This window comes from Kryptolebias marmoratus, linkage group LG21, assembly GCF_001649575.2.
Source record: "Kryptolebias marmoratus isolate JLee-2015 linkage group LG21, ASM164957v2, whole genome shotgun sequence".
NCBI lineage: Eukaryota > Metazoa > Chordata > Actinopteri > Cyprinodontiformes > Rivulidae > Kryptolebias > Kryptolebias marmoratus.
In genome coordinates this window covers 13,756,378-13,775,421 of record NC_051450.1, presented here as the reverse complement: position 1 = coordinate 13,775,421, position 19,044 = coordinate 13,756,378, and the positions used below count along the sequence as shown (strand labels likewise).

The window sequence follows — 19,044 nt, the reverse complement described above, 5'->3', positions numbered from 1 at the left end:
ACAGACACATGGCAAGGTCAAGAAAAACCAGACAGCAATGTTAGGGAATTTCACAGTATGGGAGTTTTTCCTCAGTCTTATTTGGGAAATCTCCAGACACACAACAACAAAATAAAACTCATACTGATCTTCATAAAGACAAAATGTCAGAACAATGTTAAACAAACATCCCACTGAATTAAATACTACAACTTAATGATTGATTCTCAGGAAATCTGCAAACAGCAATTCCCTGAAGATATCGACTGCTATTTGAATTAAATTAAGCCTGCACTTTCACAAGCCGGGGGTGCCTGCTTAATTTTCTAAAATAATAACTAAGCAGATTACTGAGGATTGGAAATAGAACTGGCAAGAAGTATGAAGCTTTCAGCAAACTTCAGATATGTGAGAAAATCTGCCAAAACGAACAGAACTGAAGATGATATAAAAAACAGGTCCAATCAGCAGTAATTTGGCTCACTGTGGACTCACAGAGGGACACTGAGCCAACTTGTCTGCAGCCACCATCTGGACGTTGAGGTGTTTGGCCTGAGATTTGCCTCTAGACTTGATGAGCCGCTGGAGCACCTAAAGGCAAACGAGGACAAGGGACAACATGATCGTTTCTGACCAAATTAAATTAAAAACCTCAGTGTGGACAATGTCAGAGTCTGTTCATGTTAACCCAGGAACAACAAGAAAAAAATATATATAGGTGGCTAAATGTTAGCTATGAAAGAATTCTGAGGTGGAGTACTTCAATTTAAAACAGTTTTAAGCACAATAATTTTATTAAAAAAAAAAAAATCTACCAAAAGTCAAATGAATTTCCATCACATTTTTTGGCTCATGGTCATTCACAAACACACTGTTTTGTTGTTTGTATCATTGTGATTTTTGATCAGTTCCAACTAAATAAACAGATCTATTTATGTTCTTAAACAATGCAATTAATAAAACAATGCCACAAAATGTTTCATTAAAAATGTGGCACTTTCTTGTCATCTTTGTTGTGTGGTTAACCTTTCTTTTTTTGCCTTGATGTTTTGATTAAATCAAAATTCTTTTAAATTATCAAAACTCTTTAGTCATTTGTGACTCAATAGTGAACTTTAATCAAGTTAAAGCTGTCGACTACCAATGAGTGCACTGTGTTCAGCCAAAAACAACATTTAGGCAGGAAGCTGGGCGGACAGTAAATAAAAAGGGAAATCTGGAGAGACGTATGCATGTTAAACAGCCTCCTTTCTCTTGGACGGCGTAAACGGGAGAAACTGATGGAGCCAGTATTTTCACGCTGTCAAATTTTATGCAAAATATCGAAACTCACCTTCAAAGCTTCTGTGAGACAAACCCCACTGTCTCTGATCTCTCATTTTTTTATTTTTTAAAGAGCCCGCCAGATGCCAGGGGTTGAAATAAAAACTGAGGTCGTAAAAATCTGTTCCTCCAGTTTAGGAAAGCATCTACATAAGTTTGAGAAGACTTCATTCTGTTTGAGAACAAGCAATAGATCCTTGTTTTAAGAATTAATAACTTCAAAAACAAACCATGATACCACTGTAAGATCACCTTCCCTCAGCAGAAGAGAAATAAACAAAACACTCAAAAAACAAGTCAAACTACAAACTGAACCTACTATTAGGACAAATATTCTCTAAAATTATACAAACTAGCATATTTATAATTACCTATTAGAAGGACATTAGCAAAAGACATAAATTTCTAGTCCATAAATGTCTAATGAGAGTTATTTGACACCACAATCAATACTAGAGATGTTATTGAGTATTACAGTCAGACGTTGAGCCCCTGAATCCTCATTCACTCCCAGAGTTGTATTCATTTTGTCCCTCCATCGACACCGAAAACAAAACTGAACACAAAACCTGCTGCAGATATCTGTGCACGCTTTTTTCCCCTTGACAATTTATCTTGTGTTACTTTCTTGTCGGATTCATGATGAGAAAAATGTCAAAACGTATCTAATTATAAAAGTGGAGAAACACAATTTTAGTCAAGTTAAATGAAGAGTTGATTGGCAGAGAAAAAAAGAGCACTTTTGGTACTTCTAGTAGTTTAACAGATGAAACTTTTCCACAGTTTTACTTAATTTAGCGCTCTAGTTACTTCTTCCTCCACTACTTGAACAGTTACAATAAAATCTGCCAAAATACTGTGATTATCCCTTTAGGTTTATATGAAGTGGCAGCAGGGTGCAGTTGAGAGGACACATGATAAAAAGTAATTTATTAGATCCTGCTGTGAGAGTGATTCACTGTGCTGCTACTCGGATTTAAAGCCTGCATTTTTTCTCTTCTTTCATTTTGTGTGTTACCCAAACGCCTGCTTCTATTGATCTCTGAATCACGAGCCTTTTTACACTCGCTGAAGGTCAGAAAGATGAATCAGTCCTCTCTTACATTACTTTCTCACAAATCAGAAGTCACGTCTTACATGCTGAATTTAAGATTATTACCAGGGAGCGGCTAAGTTACAGGAAAACAAGACAAGATGTGACAGTTTCTTAACAGCGAGAGAGACTCATAAACCACGTGATGTGACTCACACGGAACAAAGCCTTCACTTTTCACCTTGTCCTTATTCACGGCACACACATTAGCATTGTTTTGCTCTCTGTTACACTTTCTCTCACCTTGGGAGAGGTGATCTTGACGTAGACGATGATGGGGGCGAGGGAAGTCTTTCCCAGCTGAGACGGGTGGTTGATGGTGTCGGCATCCAGAACCACCAGCTGTAACGTCCGGGCCAGCTCGAAAATTCGCTCGATCTCACTCTGGACTTCAGCTGAAGGGGAGAGATTTGTATTTTCTAATGAAGCAGCATTTGATTACGTACTGCGCAAACAAACGTAAAAGTTTATTTCGGTAACTATCACACCGATTCTTCTTCTTCTGTTTTATTATTGTATTTGTTGAGCTTTGTGCCAGAAAGATTAACATAAATACATCAAGACTTTAGAGTTGGGACTTCCAGTGGAAACTAAAAGCTCTAAGAGGAGCTGCGAGTCTAATTATGTCACCTCCAACAAACACAAAACTGTTACAACACACAACCCACTGACACGAGATGATTTGACTGCAGAAGCACTCCTGCAAATATCGCAGAGAAGAATCGCGGCGAGGCTTTAAGACTTCCAGTCACGACAATGTCTGAAATAAAGTAATGACTTGAAATCGTTCCAACCAAACAGCTTGCTCCAAGAGTCATTTCCTGACAAAATAAACCAGAGCAGTTAAAAATCACTAGAGATTTTCCCTGAATCATTTATTTTATCTTAAAGTAACTGAGCTTCAAGCCAACCTCGCATATTTTTAGGAACTGGACATTTTTCTTCGCAAAAAAAGTGAGGATTTGTTTTTGGTTCAGCTGAGATAAAAAGACTTGTTGTATGATGAATTTTTAGTTAAATGTGGGACTCACATGGTGGTTTTTGCTCCAAATACATAATTAAACAGGCAACAGAAGTAAAAATAAACAAAAAAGGCCAAATCCTCGTCACATAAAGTGGTGAGTCTCCTTAATAATAAGGTCAATAAAAAGTTAGACATAATACATGTTTTGCTTCCACTTCTCCTTCTGCCGTGGCTGCTGACTGATGTGTTTGGTGATAAGCAGCAGAGATTAGCTTTGTCACCTCCGTTTGACTCAGAATCTCTTTCATTCTAATCAGATCTAAGCTCCAATCAACCTCAGTCAAATCAGGGCAGTTCTTGAGCTTGTTATCACGCGCCCATGCTTAATCTTTCATTCTGAACAAAGGAGACCGGCCAAGGCTGCTCAGAGCCTTCAGGAGTTATCGTTAGAGTTGTCAAGAGTTCCCCTAATTGTTTCCTTCCTTCTCTGGGCAAAACGGGTCTCCTTGAAAACACTATTAATAATTTTTTTTTTTTTTTTTAAATAACAGATGTTCTCAGGAAAAAACGTACCGAAGTTTGAGCGAGTGTTGGAGCGCTCGATGATGGCGTGCTTGCTGGGGTTGTTCAGGACCGAGCGTTTGGCGAGTGAGATGTCCGCCGTGACACGAGTGATGGATATTCTAAGAAAAGGAAAAAAAATATACATATTTGACTGACCAAATCATATTCACTTGAAAAAAAAGAAAAACTTAAACAACACTTTTTCTTGTTGACTTGTTTTTGTAACATTATTTCAAGTGACAATACATTAAGAGAAATGATGGCATCATTTTATATCCTGCTGAGCTTCGCTTACCCAGCACCAACCAAACAAAGGTATAGAAATAAGATTCAAATCAAATGCACATTTTTTTCCTCTTTCCTGTAGTGTTATTTAGGCACAGATCATGTTGTTGATCTGTGGAAATACCAGCCTGTGCTTTGAAAAAGTGGAAGTAGTTCCGATTTGAAATTGGGCTCAAAATTCCTTGATTTTCTTGGATAACTGGGCCATGATTTCTGGACAGAAGCACAAGCTGGTTGTCCAAAAGCACACTCACCAGGTACACTCACACTGCTTTTTTTTTTGTTACAACACAGTGATCGACTGGGAAAATGTGCATCACAATACTGGGACTGATATGTTCTGAGTAGAAAAAGCAAAATGTCATCCAGACTTATAAGGCAAGCAATCTCCTTCAACACACACAAAAGAATAGATAAAGAAAGCAAGAGATGAGGAGGAAAAAAGCTATTTGATTTGGGGAAAGAAGCCTTTAAAAAGCTTTGAAGTTTTATTGTAGGTACAATAATGTTAAATGTTTTATGCATCTTTTATATATATGGTTAAAAAAAACCTGACTCTTCTTGAAAAATTTAATCTTTTTTTTTAATGTTTCTTGCCGTCGGCACACCGTTAGAGAAGCTCATTAAGTCTTCGCCAAGTTGGACAAGCTTCTGAATGCTGAATAGTTTCAAATGGATTTGAAACGCTGTCAAACTTTTTTTTTTTTTTTTTGGCACAACTGTTTGCAGCTCAGTCCCTCGGTGGACTCCTGGTCAAAGCATCCCAACTGTTTTATCCAAATCAAGTTGGACAGCACGCGGCGATGAAAGTTTCACATCACTGACATTAACAAATCATTTCCTTTTGAAAGAGTTTGAAAGTTTGCTCCTCTGTTACCTTATATGAAGATATTTGGTCCTATATGTTTGTATGAAAAGCACAAGAAACATGAACTAAAGTGAGAACAAATGTTGTATTTGAGAAGTATCATGACTCTCAGGTGAGGAGTTTGGAAAAAGTGAGACAAACTAACTTCAAATCAAAGTCAAATGACAGATAACATTTTCACAGATTCAAATCAAATAAAGAGAGTGCTCCCTGATGATATCCTGAGTGGATCTTGATGTTGTGTAACTTCATGGTCTCAACATTGAATAAGAAGAATCCCGCTCTGCTGCAGGACTCACTATAGCCTATTAAGGACATGTAGAGGGCCTATTTAAAGCAGCAGCACACATCTCTAGGCCAAACAAACTTGTTACACACTCCCTCAGCTAACCTCAGGGGACAGATAAATACCAGCCTATAGACGTGGAGAGAGGAAGAATGGGGAAGGAAGTGGGATAAGAACTTGTGTTTTAGGATTACGGGGAACTTACCTTCCCTCAAATCGGTGTTTCAAAAAGTCAAACAGTGCTTTTTGCATCATGTCTGTCACCTGTTGACAGGATATTTAAAAGGGAATGTGATTAAGGACTAGAATTATCTTACAGCAAAGAAAATAAAGGTTGTGTTTGAAATGCTGAAGCACCTCGTAGCCCTTCAGCGACGGTCCAACCAGAACCACAGGCCGCATAGAAGGCACAACGTCGTACGGAGGAATGTGTTCTGTCTTTTAAAGGTAGAAAAAGAAGTAACTCAATTACACATTCATGGAGACAGGATAAACACCATCACAAACTATTTTAAAAGCTTGTTAAAACACCAAAGTGGACTATTCAAAATAAAAATGCTGGCACAGTTCAGGACCATGAAACAGGATGTCTCAGTGAGGCAGACAGAACCCAAGCAGGATTTTATTGGTATTAGAATTTTCAGTTTACTTTACAAATTTTAAAAAGCTACTATAATCAAAAAGGTACTTAATATAATCTGATTTATGACTGATCACTTCCCTCGTCTCATGGTCCTGATGTCACTGAGCACGGAACAACAACAGCAAAAATATGAACCCAAATCATAGGAAATGTTATTCAGAGAGGAGAAAGAGACAAGAGGTCCACGGAGACTGGAGGTAAAAAAACTTCAGGACAGAAAGACATGCTGGCTGCTGTCAGAGTGGGAGCTCAGTTCAAGGAGCAGCCGGAGTTTTAGATCAGCATGTTGATATATTACCGACGCCAGAGCAGTATCAGTGCAGATACTGACTATATTTAGTAAAGTGGCTCAGTTCATTATCCATTTATTGAAGTAATTCTGATTCAGCATTCACACCATTGTTCTCCTGTGTGGTGTTTCTTTTCCATATGTTTTTTTTTTTGCAATCCAATTACTTTTCCCTCCTTTGTGCTATTTTAGCCATTTTCAGCTCATTTAGGAGATGGGTGCTATGACTTGATTTTTGTAACTTTCTAAAATGTTGAACTTTATTTACAAACATTTTTGCTGTGGAAAGACAGCGAGATCTCTTCACTTCCTATGTTTTACTCATGCACTTGGTTTAAATGAGCACTCTGACAGATTCTGTTACTTGGATCGGTCTCATCCCTGGGATGTTCTGCTTGATATTGCTTTTGTAATTGTTAAAAATCAACAAGCTGGGTCTTCCTGTCTCCCTTATTCTAAAAATAGTAAAATGTACAATATATGCTACTGCAATTCTGCAGAATTTAATGTAGGATTATTTTATATATCATGGCTTAAAGTCCATGTTGAGTTTTGTGGTCATTGTTCTTGTTTATAAGTGTGATAAACATCTTTCCTTTTGGAGTTTCTAAAGTTACAGTAAGTCATGGTTTCATTTTACTTAATGCACAAACAGAACCCAATCATTTTTATGACTTTAGGTTAATTCATTTTTTCAACAAGCTATAATTTTGCAGCTTTGGTCACCGTATTTCTGTGGGTACGAAAAGAACCAGTCAGGACAGAAGTAGAACTTAACAAGCAGCACATTTTTATACTCTCAGGCAGTGAGCAGATATTGTTCAGTAATCATTGTATCCATGTATTTAAATACATAAATAAAGCTGTAACACTTTAAAAAAAAATAGAGAAATTAAGTATAAAAAAAGAAATCTGTATGCATATTTTAATGTCATTTTAGTGATTAGAGATAGAATAAAATTATATATCAACTTTATTATTTTACCTTTTAATTTCTGGGCTTTTTTTTGTCTTAATTTGACAGGCCGTGAATCTGACACCGCTCTGTGTCTGAGGCGTCCAACTAAGCAGCTTGTTTGAAGGATGTGCAGACACGTCAGAACATTAAAGGGACATTTAGGGTCTTTATTTTACAAAAAGCAAAAAAAATTCATGATCTAAGCTGAAACTTGGAGGCCAGGCAGCTCTGAAGTCATTTTCTGTCACGCTTTACTTGCTCGGTTTGTTTTGTCTTTTCGATAAGTGCTTCAGCGGGTTTATTATGACTTATTTCTTGTAGTCCATCAGCCCCTCTTACTCATCAACCCACTTCCAAACATTTTCTACCATTTGCTGTCGTCACCGAGCTTCCCCGGGGACGCTGTGGGAACTGATGCACACTGCTGCAGGCTTTGAACTGAGCTATTATTGAACAGTCTGATTCTGTTCAAATACTTCTGGCCGATCTAGTTAATCTTATTCATGTCTTAATAACCATCTGAAACAAGGTTTGATGTCAAACTGTGCATGCCTGAACTATTCTGTATATATCTGCAATATTTTTTTAATCCAAATGTTTAAATGTTTTCCATCTGATTGTTAAAATTCTATTGATGTCAAACAGAAAGCAACATTTACTGTTAGTCATGAGTTACTGTGTATAAACTAGACTGTTTCATAGTCAGCCATTTAGGCTCACATTTTTGCAGAGTTTTAGATAAAAAGTTTCTTTAACATCATCTTCTTCACTTTTGTCTCAATATAATGGTTTAAAACTCAAGAGTCTTCTCAATTTCATTAATTTAGCCATAAAAAAAGAAACTTGGGTGTAAAAAGATGTGACAAATCATGTCTTGGCTGTAAGGGTGACAGTAAAAACTTTAAATATTCAGTTTTTGAAATATTTTATTCTTAATTAATTCAAACAATATAAAGGTTAACAAGCTAAAAAACATATCACAACACAATATTTTGCAGAAATTAGTATGGCTTTTAAAAAAGCATTTTTCTTTCAATGTTATTTTTTCTTATTTTACTTACTTTACCCTCATTTTACATAACTAATTATTGAACTAAGCAATGTTGGATTTGGCAGCTTCACTAATATTAAGCTTATTTTTCTTATTTATGTTTTTTTTTTTACTGGGCAGTATTGGCACAAAGAGCAATTTTCACACAACAAAATCTAATATTGTTTTACTAAAATGTTAGACTAGTTTCACACCTAGGTAAAATTTCAATTCAAATTCAACTTTTAGAAACAATAAAATCAGTAAATTAAAACAAAAGGATTAATTAATGCTTATATTCACAAGATTATTTCCAATAATTTCTGAATATAAGCTGTTCTCTCTTTTCTAGTTTGAGTTCAGAGTAGTTTTTTTCTTGCTATAACATACAAGAATTAAAAATGAGAGTAGTATTCCTGTCAATAACCAAATCTTGACAATGAAATAATTAAATATACAGAGACTAGATCCCACTGAGTCAGCGTTCGTAGATCTCATAGAAACAGCAACACAGAGGTTAGCAGGAACGGTGAGCGGGGTGAACAGAGGTGAAATCTCTTGTTGGGGAAATGTAGAGTTTGAACAGCTCAGTCCAGACCCCGCTGAGTTGCTGTACTCCGAAACTTACCGACTTCTGCTTCTGCTTAGCTGTGGTGGGACGGAGAAGGAAAGAGAAAGAGGTTCAGAACAGGCGTGCATGCTAATAGCAGTGTGTGCTTCGGGGGGACAAGGACAATAGTGTTGACAAACAGGACGGGCGCTGAGTGAGGTCGAGCAGCCGCAGGCATTTTAGACAGAGCCGTGCCGGCGGACAGAGAAGCAGAGAAGGGGTGAGGTGGTCAAGATTTTACCTTCTTAAAAAAGGGCATTCGTTTCTCTTTTGCTAGGGGTGATATAACAGTATTTGGACTGGCTTTAGGGGAGCGCAGGTTGACGTGGAGCTCATTTTCCTCTGGGTCTAAACCTGTGGCGTCTATGTCAACAGCTACCCACACAGACAAGAATAACATCAAAAAGAGACAGGCTGGTGATGGGAGATGTTTCACATCAGTTCCAGCACAGATACTTCAAAGAATTACACTGAAAAATACAATTACGCCACAAATAACATCTATTTAAATAACCGTTATAGTGATTTCAGTTGGTAAATGTTGGTTTAAAAGACCAATAAATCTATTGAGGACAATTTATTTTTTAACACTGCTACTCACCAGATGAAGGAGGAGTAGATTTCCTTGAGTTAGGAACCACTTCACCTAAACTAGATGATGAGTTTGCTCCCAATTTACTGAAACGGCAGATTTTTGTGATGTGAGCTAAACAAGACTCAAGTGAGAACCAAATTATTATCAAATGAACTGAAAGTCAAGACAAAAACAACCTAATTGCCGACCGTTCCTCTTACCTGGAGTAAAACTTGCCCTGCTTGGCTCTCTGCTCCTGGAGGATGCGAGTGTTTTCGAGCTTAACTGGACTGGGAATGAAGCCAATTTCACAGCCTTCTTTCACCAGGCGTCCTATCCACCAGTCGTTGTTAAATTTCTGCACAACATAACACACGACAGCTATGCTGAGCATCAGTCTTATTAGCATCCCTACTGTGAATATCAACACGTCATGGAAAAAAAGAGTCACTCGCCTCTTTGACGTGAAGGAAGTCTTTAGTTTCAAAGGAGATGGCCATCCCTGGCACGGGGACATCATCGTCATGACTTGGGCTGTAGCTGACATTTGTGCGAACAGCAAATGCAACTGGTTTGGTCTACCAGAAGGCACAAAGCAGACAGACAAACACAAGTGTCAGATCTCAGAGAAGCTTTAAACAACAGGAAAAAAGCACTGTAGCTTCAGGTTAACAGGAAAGACATGACCAAATTGTCAAATATTTGATCTTTTTGTTCACTTCTGGTGAGCTGTGAGCCTCATTTTTGTCCAAGATGTAAAAAAAACTTGTGAGATTCATGCAGACTCAGGCTTCTCTCCAAAAAATGTCTTGCTTTTTGCATTGTGTTTCTGCTACCTGTTTAACTTTTGTTAGGATTCAGGCTCAATATACCAGAAATCCCTGCTTCAACACCTTTAGTAGAACAGAACAAGCTGCGCAAACAGCACTGGTGTAAATGGTTCATAAATCAATCCAACAAACTTTACAATGGCAGAATCAATACTGACCTTCCTGTCTAATAACAGCTGGCCTTCCCTTTTTGGACACATAATCATTAGAATAAAGCAAAATCTAATGAAATATCCTCTGTAATCTTGTGGTGTTTGAGATAACCACCTTTCACCGCTGAAGGCTTTGTGTAAACGCCGACAATTTATCAACTTCAATACAGCTACACCAACAAGGAAGCCAGTTTCTGAACATTTCGCAGAGCAAAAATGTTGAAGGCATGCATTCCTGGAAGAATTACATAAAATTCTTCTGGACATAATCTTGGAGCCGGCCTGGCGGTAGCGGCTGCAACAGTTGGCCACGCGGTCTTGCCCTCAACCGGATTACATTTGCTCAGACTGGGATAGAGTGACAAGCATGATAGAAGTCAACCGAAAAGCCAAAATGAATGCACAAGGATGCAGCTTAAAATAATCCCCTGGCGTAAACTCACATGCTAAATATTTACCTGCAGATAAAAGAGAGCAAGTTGATGGAAATGGTGTATAATATTCAGCTTGATGCCAAAGTGAGCCCACCAGCTCAGAGCTTTGATGCTGTAATTCAGTTGGACTGCACACAGAGTTAGAGAAATGCTTTCAAAGTGCACTCAAATCTGGCCCGCTGTAGTGATTTTATCCTAGCAGGACCACAATCTGATTTTCTCTAAGCAACCAAAAAACAAAATAGTGTTAGGCCTGTGTCATAACTGCATGAGAAATGTAAGAGGCGAGATATTTATCCACATCCTTCCCTGATTTAGCGATAGAACAAAGTGTTTGTTGTGCTATGTTTTTAAAGCTGTAATAACTGATGTTCTGACCATGTGTGGATAGATAAAAACAAGCTCAAGGCCCATAATAACTATTGTGAAAGTTGGTTTAGCCTACTGGTCACCTCAAGTACAAGTTACATCCTAAAGAACAAAATACACCTAAAATAAGTTAAAACAATGAGCTAACAGGAGTTTTAGACTAGATCATTAACATATAGGAACAATAAAGCTCAAAGGAAAGCCAATACTGCACTTATTCATGAGGTGAACAAATGAGTTTAACAGAATCTTTGTAACATCTTCTACTTTCAGTCACCGAGACATTTATCGTGTGGCTACAGATTCAACATCTGATAAAATGTCTCGGAGTTTTGCACTTTTCCTGCTGCATTATTTCAAACAGGCCATAATTCTCAAAGCTCAGAATTGCAAAAGTATTTCAAGAAGGCCTATAAAGCAGGTTTTAGATGATAAAGACAACTAATATATAACAGGAAAAATAAAAGAAAAAAGAAAAATAAATAACAGTAACCCAGCCAGAAATATAAATAGCAGAGTGATAGTTTTAAGTTGGTGTATGCGAGTGTGACAGTTACAGTGAGGTAAACATCCAACCTTGTGTGTGCAAAGCTGGGACACAGAGGACAGAAAGTCCTTTGCACACACAGAGTCACAGTCCTGCATGAAGGTATGAAGTCCATTATAAATTTATAAACTGTGTGCTGACTCAGTTATCTCAGATATGTTCAGCTTGGTTTTCTTATGACGTACAGCCATTGTACGTGGATGTCTCGGTATGCCACTAAATATCCCTAATGACTGGGAGGTTTAAACACAACAGCACCCGTACACCTCTGTACAGTTCCTGTTCTTCTCCTCATTAACGCCATACTGTTTATGTAAGCAGACCAAGAATGAGAGACAGGAAAACCAATAAACAATATCACATCTGATTGTGTAAATTTCATAAGCTAATACCTTCCAGTCTTCTGCTCTTATACTGAGTGAACACATGTTTCTGCTGGTGCTAATTTACCATGTAACATGCCACAACCTCTTCAGCAGCAGCAGCACACACACGCAAGACCTCGCACTATATATCAACATCCCAACATTGTTTCACCTTGAATGTTACGGATCGATTTGAAATTAATTCTTCACAGTACTGTGAACTGGCCTCAGGCTGTACTCGGAGCCTGCACCATCTCTTTTTATATGGCACCATAATACCTTTTATTAATTCATAATGGGAAAAAATTGTTCTATAATTATCCAAGGTTGGTTGAGTATATTGACCAAGCCGCTCCAGCTGCCAGTTGTTCACTCTTCATTTGTCTTGTGAGAGATTTCATGTTGTTTCCAAAAATCACATATTTTTTTATTAATTTGCTCTCTAATATGTATTTACTTAGAAAGTTAAAAAAAAAGATCCTGCATCTTTTTGTTGATGTGGGTGTAAACCTTCTTAAATAAGAAAATAATAAAAAAGAGAGAAAAAAAAGTGAGAAACTCCATTGGTTAGTTTTTATTTTACATGACATCTTAAGATTTATTCCTTGTTCTTTGAGACATTCCTAAACTCTTTTTTTGTGACACCCAAGCTGCCCTGCTGGGGTACAGTTGATGTCAAAATTGCCTATGCTAAACTTTGATGCAAACAGCATTTTAAATGTTATTTTACAACACATGAAACATTTTTTTACAAACCTGTTTTTTACACAATCCTACACTTTAAGTTACAGGTATAGCTAACTTGAAAGCTTCTCATTGAGTGATTTTGATGTGTAACATCCGTGGAGACTGTTTTATACATAAAAAAATAGAAATAAAGATACAAACACTTCCCAGAATGCATATGAACTGTATTCGTTTTTTAAGAAAAGTGACAGTGACTTACTGCACATAAAAACTCAAAGTCTGCACTTCCTGTGACCCCAGCCTGCTCTCTTTCTGGTGGCCAGACCACCAGAAGCTATTTTGTACTAGTCGTCTGTCATGTAAAATGCCAGCAGGGGTGATCTATGCCAGGTTATCTATAAAGTCAACTTATCTTTTTAATTAGTGTGCAAGAGAGGGTGACTTGGGAAAACAACAACATAGATCTGCAGGAATGATCCATCTTTGCCAGCTATGAGCTACTCTGAGACAGTGCAGGAGGAAGACGTCTGTGTGAATGGATGGAAAAGCTTAAGGCTCATGTCTAATGAACCAACTATCTGTTACAGACACTAAACACACAAAGAAAAACAATAAAACCATTTTTCAGACACTTCCTCAAAATAACATGAAAAATATTTTACTGCGAGCTATCCGCTGAGCTGGAATGCAGGAAGAGAACAGAATGCATTCAGGATTATTTCACAGATCAAAGACGTAAATCTTAGCCGTGCCAGTGGTTTGAGCGATTCTGTGGAAATGGGCTCTGATTGCAATTCCTGTCGCGCAAAGGCAAGTCTGTTCTGTCATGTGTGTATTTGTTTATGTGCTGCTAATTGTGGCCAAGAGCAGAGCAGGGCAGGCCAGGCTTAGTTCTGATAAACAGTGACGCTGAGCCCTCTGAGGCCCCTAACCTTTAACATCAGCCGCCACCAGAAGCCCTCCTTCATGTAACCAGCTGAAATCAACTCTAATATCCTGTTTCTCTTATTGTCAGCCCAGCAGCAACATCTGTAAATCCATGAAAGAACATCTAAAGAGTCTGTGACTTGAGAATGATGATATTTGCCAGTATGAAATAAGAGGAAAAAAAATCTATTATTCTGTTGAAAGAAACCAAAAAGGAAGTGGAATCAAGTTTTTAACAACAAACAGACCAGTGTAAAGTTTACATTACAGTTTGACTAAGGCCTGCCATCACTTATTTGAGCAAAATAAAACAATTTTAGTCTGAACAAATGCACATTTGTATTTCTATACTTGTAGGGTCCTTTCCTAACATAATGCATTTCTTTCAGTACATTTCAAATTTACTAATTTCTCACCACACCCATATGTCTAAGATCAAAAAAGCTTTTGGCCCACACCTTTTAATGCAAATGTATCGATGGTAGATGAACAGGTCAAAGTGACCACAGTGTTTCTGGGTTAAAGATACAAACCTTGGCCTTGTCAAGCTGTGCCTGAGCCTGTCGCTCTGCCTCTCTGCGCGCTGCCTCCTTATCCTCCTCAAGGGATACATCGGAGTCTGATGGACGGCTGGTGTAGGAGTCGGCCGAACCCTGTGGAGACACAGACAGCAACATGTCAGTGACAGCAAAACTAAAATCCAAGTCCACGGCCAAGAAATGCTGAAAGAAATGTTGAAATTTGAGAAAGCTGCAAATGTGCAAACACCTTTTCATACAGACTTCTGTTAAAATGTAATAGTTATTAAATAATAAGCTCAAAAGTTGTTGTGAATGAAATGATCATTCTGGTATTAAGTTCATTGATGCAAATCACAAATGTTCATTGAATCTAACAAAAATCACGAACACGTTCTCCTGTTTGAAAAAAGACTGCCAGAGGACAGAAACTGTCATTTCATGTCAACACATCACTGGCAGCTCTTTGTCTATCCTTAGCTGGGCCTTCTGTGACAAACATGGACAAATATTAAGGAAAACCAGACCCCAGTCTACCTCACGTAGTTTTTACAGATTAAATAATAAACATACAGAATCCAATCTACAAATAAAAATATGATTACTGCTAGTAAAGCTTTAAAAAGTACAATTAATTAAAAGGAGGCCTTTTTTTCACGTCAAAGAACTACAACTGTCACAAGTTTGACATTTTCAGCTGACAGTTTTCAGTCACAAACACCATGTAATCAACAGTGTAATTGCATTTTCTGTTCATTTAAACCACTTTAGTTTTAGAACAGTGCTATTAGCTCTCCTGACTGCCACATAATCGATTCAGATCCAACAAAACCATCGCCCCAAGCTTATTTAATCCTCATGTCTCTAGTGGCTCACACTGAAATGTGCCCACAAGGATGTTGTGGTGTTTATCTGTCAGTCCGTGTCAATAAATGCTCATCAAAATTCATCAGCAGAAGAAGGGTGTGCAGAAACCACAATAATGTAGTGATAGAAATATTTATTGTTTTTAAAAGTGGATAAAAGCTGCATTATCCATTAATAAAATGGCTTAGGGAGCTACAAATTGCAGAAAAGCAATTTTGTTTTAAACATCAAGACAAAAATAAAGAAAATGAGTAGAAAACAAGCAGTATAAGCAAAACAAAATACTGTTTAACCTCCTGAACCCTGAGCTATTTCTGGATACTCATACTATCACTCAATACACTAAATATTTTACTGCAACATACAGTCCCTCATTTATATGAAAATAAGACAACGTTTGAAATAGGGAAACAGTATAAATTTGATTCTATGCTATTAAATTCAGAGTATGACTACTTTAATTATGTACAAAAGCAAACATAGTAAATACAATGTGTGATTAAATTTATTAATTATTAGTTAGAAAATACAATGATGTGGTTGAACTTCAGCCATAAGTCGTTTCTTGGTTTCCAGTTCGATTTCATCCCGATTGTAGTGTTCAGTGTTCCTTGAATTCACCATCAAAATTAATTAAATCAACAGTTGTTTGAGCCTAGTGGCTAAAATTTGATTTAATTAAAAAAATTCTGTTTTTATGGCTTTTATAAACAGTGAACGATGCTTGAATAATTTTCTAAAACAAAAGTTGGAATTAAAAGTATTTGTAGGTGAGGAACACCCCTGCAGCACACAGCAGTTTACATAAGACAGTAATCGAGGGCTGAAAGTGAAAGCGGTTTTTCTTTTATCTCTCGGAGTCGGTGTGTTTCTTATCCATACCTGCCTGCTACTAGGCTACAAACACAAGGTCTTTCATTCATCTCACTGCACCATTACACTCTGCTGTCTGAGTTAAAAATAGCCTCCCTCACTCTGTGCCTGATTAGAATTACCAAGCCATCACATTCAAAGGAAGATCATACAGCTTTCTCTTCTCCACTCGTACTACTTGACTTATGAAAAAGGACAACACAACTGTTGTTGTCATAAACCATACAGTCTGGGTCATATTTATGTCCTCCATCTTACAGAAAGCGTTGCTGCTCATCAATCGCTTGAATGTCTCTCCTTGTTCTCACTTTGAGCTTAAGATTGATGGAAAAAACAGTAATCAAGCTCATTACTTAACCAGGTTATGTTTTTCATGTCATCATAATCATGAAAATCCCTCCCTCTTTTGCATCAGTGATCAACATTCAACACTTGTCTCGGTGATCGGCCACATTTCAAAAGCTACAAGGTTAATATGCAGCACTTCCGTAAGAGGATATAAATGAGATGAAGTCTACTGCACATTAGCCTCTGTCCCATGAATTATATTTGGCCTTGAATGAGGCAGGTAAGCATACCTGGCCTGCTATGACTTTTCCATCATGTCACCTTTAAACACGAGTCGTGATCGAGACCGCCGTCCCAGTGGGTCAGGCGGAGGTGATATGGATCTCTGCCCAGAATCTGACAGCCATAACTGATTACAACACACACAGCTTATCATCACTGGGTAATACATAACTGTGCCAAACTGACCCCAGCAGTATGGACTGATGATGGATGCGCGAAGAAACACAGGCTTAATGCATAAAACATAAGCGCATGCACACTAACTTTAATGATATAAACACCAGAAAATCTCCTTACACAGGCATCGGAGCTCTTGACTTGACCTCCTTTGGCTCGTTTCAGCAAGCGTATCCAGGTGGCCTTCATCAGCCACACTGGTCATTCAGTGTCCTGAGCCACTGCTCCCCCTGCTACTACTACAACTACACTGAAGTGCACTGCTGTGGTCACCTTTGCACCAGCGCTGCAGCTGTCACTGCTTTGGCTACAGGTACATTCAACACTGTGGCTACATTGACAGCTGGTTCCTCTTACACCGAGGCTGTAAATGCTACCTTCATCTCTGGGTGAATAAATAGCTTTGGAGTCAGAGCTCCTTGATTTGCTGCAGCTCCAGTTGGATCGGCTGCTGTCAGGAGACCCAAAGCTCCAACTCCCCCTGCTGCTGCTGCTGCTATCGCCAAAGATGGGGAATACACCGGAGCTCACTGCCCCGCGCATAATCTCAGCAGCTCTCTTCTCTCGTCTGCCTTGGTCTCCTTGATAGCTAGAATGCTCAGTCTGGCGCTGCAGGTGCTGAGACTGACTCCCAGGATGAGTCAGGTGGCTGTGATGCTTCTCGTCCCCTCCATCAAGCTTCCACTCCAGCCTTGATGTCCTCCTCCTGCCTTGGTGGCTCCCTCTGAAAGCGATGTGTAGCCTTTCATCCGCGAGAGTCCCAGCGTGGCTGCATGTGACCGACTCTTCTCCTCATGATGATGAAGCCGCTGCTGCAAGCTCTCTTTTTCTCACTCTGTGTCTGAGCCTGTCAGTGCGTCTTTTCACCTTACTCCTTTTCACAAGCTGCTCCGTGATACTTCAGCGATTCTGCTTTTCTGTCTCTATCCCTCTCCTTGGTCACTCCTCTCTCTCCCTCTCTTTTTTTTTTCTTTAGATGCCCCTCACTGTCTGTCCATCTGCTCATTTCGTCTCTGCGGTGATCATTTCTGGACAGTGTGTGAGCTAAATAAGGTGTTCATACGTCAACAGAACCGTGGCTTTTTCCATAGCAGACACCAAACAGTCACCCTGCTATTGATCTCAGCTGTTTGCAAATTGTTGCCTATAAAACATCAAAAATGTAACCTGGATTTAATATTACTGTGATCTCTGTTCTTGTGTTAAATCTTACTTATTTCGTTTTGTTTCTTTCTTTATAAATTCTACCATCTGGATGACTGGAGACATTTTCTACAGTTATGTTTGTGGAAATGTAAAGGGAAACACTGCACTTTAAAATACATTGCATAAAAAGTCTTATTATTATACAGAGACAGTAACTAGACAACCTTGGGACATCCTGAGATGTGGATTACAAAAATCTAGTTTTTAAACTAATAAAAATGCTAAATCAAGTTAGAGATAACAGAAGCCACATTTGTTTCACATTTGTGCATAAAACTAAACTAAATCAAGTTGTTATGCAACTTGTCATCTCATGACTTCATCCCATGACAAAGGAGTCACACTCCTCAAAGAATATTTTGGATATTACTATTTATAAAAATACCAAGCAAGAACAAAGGAGGTTTCCTAAAAATATGTAAAATACAGACAGAAGTAGTCTGAAATACATTTTTTTCCAGGTACTTCGTTTTAGTCTTTTGTCAGAAAGTTTTTTTCTGTAGTAAAAACCTTTAAAACCCAACTGGACAAAACAGAGAATAATTGCAGCTTTAAAGAAAACTGTGCATGAAGCTAAACACTGCTGCAGGATTATTCAGAGAGTTGTTTTTTTCCCATCACAGCTGACATGTTGCAAATGTCTTGTTGCTAATCAGTTCTGATAAAAATAGGCTCTCAATGACAAGACTATTTCAGTCAAGATCTTATCAAGACATGTTCCTAAAGACATGTCCTAGCATGAAAAAGGCAAGAGAAGAATAATGTGATTTTAGCTCATTAAAGCCAATTACCCTAATAAGGAAGGAAGCTGCAGAAGGTAAATTATGTTTTGATAGAAGATGAATGGGAATGGCAGACAAGAGAAAATTAAAATACTGAGAAAGCCATATGATGGTCACAACTGGAGCTAAACAGAGTTGGTGTGAAATTTTGTAACATTACTACACCTTACATGAACAGCTTCAAAAAGAAATCCAGGGTGTTTTGCAATGGTCACATATGTTCTGATACGGTGTGTTGACAGTAGCCTCCAGAAGTCTCAGGGCAGGACACAGA

At 38.2% G+C, this 19,044-nt stretch overlaps 1 protein-coding gene across 7 annotated transcripts in view; it reads right to left on the bottom strand.

The window, feature by feature from the left end:
• cacnb2a (calcium channel, voltage-dependent, beta 2a) overlaps positions 1–19,044 on the bottom strand; it is a 52,267-nt gene that overhangs the window by 4,156 nt on the left and 29,067 nt on the right. For 3 of the 7 annotated variants that reach the window (XM_037973037.1, XM_017406656.3, XM_017406657.3), the window contains 10 exons: positions 14,311–14,430; positions 9,922–10,044; positions 9,688–9,824; positions 9,494–9,570; positions 9,134–9,267; positions 5,720–5,800; positions 5,568–5,626; positions 3,933–4,042; positions 2,639–2,790; positions 475–570 (listed from right to left, as the gene is read on the bottom strand). In XM_037973037.1, coding sequence (XP_037828965.1) covers positions 475–570; positions 2,639–2,790; positions 3,933–4,042; positions 5,568–5,626; positions 5,720–5,800; positions 9,134–9,267; positions 9,494–9,570; positions 9,688–9,824; positions 9,922–10,044; positions 14,311–14,430 — 1,089 coding nt within the window. Of the gene's footprint in view, positions 1–474; positions 571–2,638; positions 2,791–3,932; positions 4,043–5,567; positions 5,627–5,719; positions 5,801–8,910; positions 8,931–9,133; positions 9,268–9,493; positions 9,571–9,687; positions 9,825–9,921; positions 10,045–14,310; positions 14,431–16,902; positions 17,706–19,044 lie in introns of those variants that run through there. The other 4 variants (XM_037973038.1, XM_017406655.3, XM_017406653.3 and 1 more) reach the window with 3 other exon arrangements.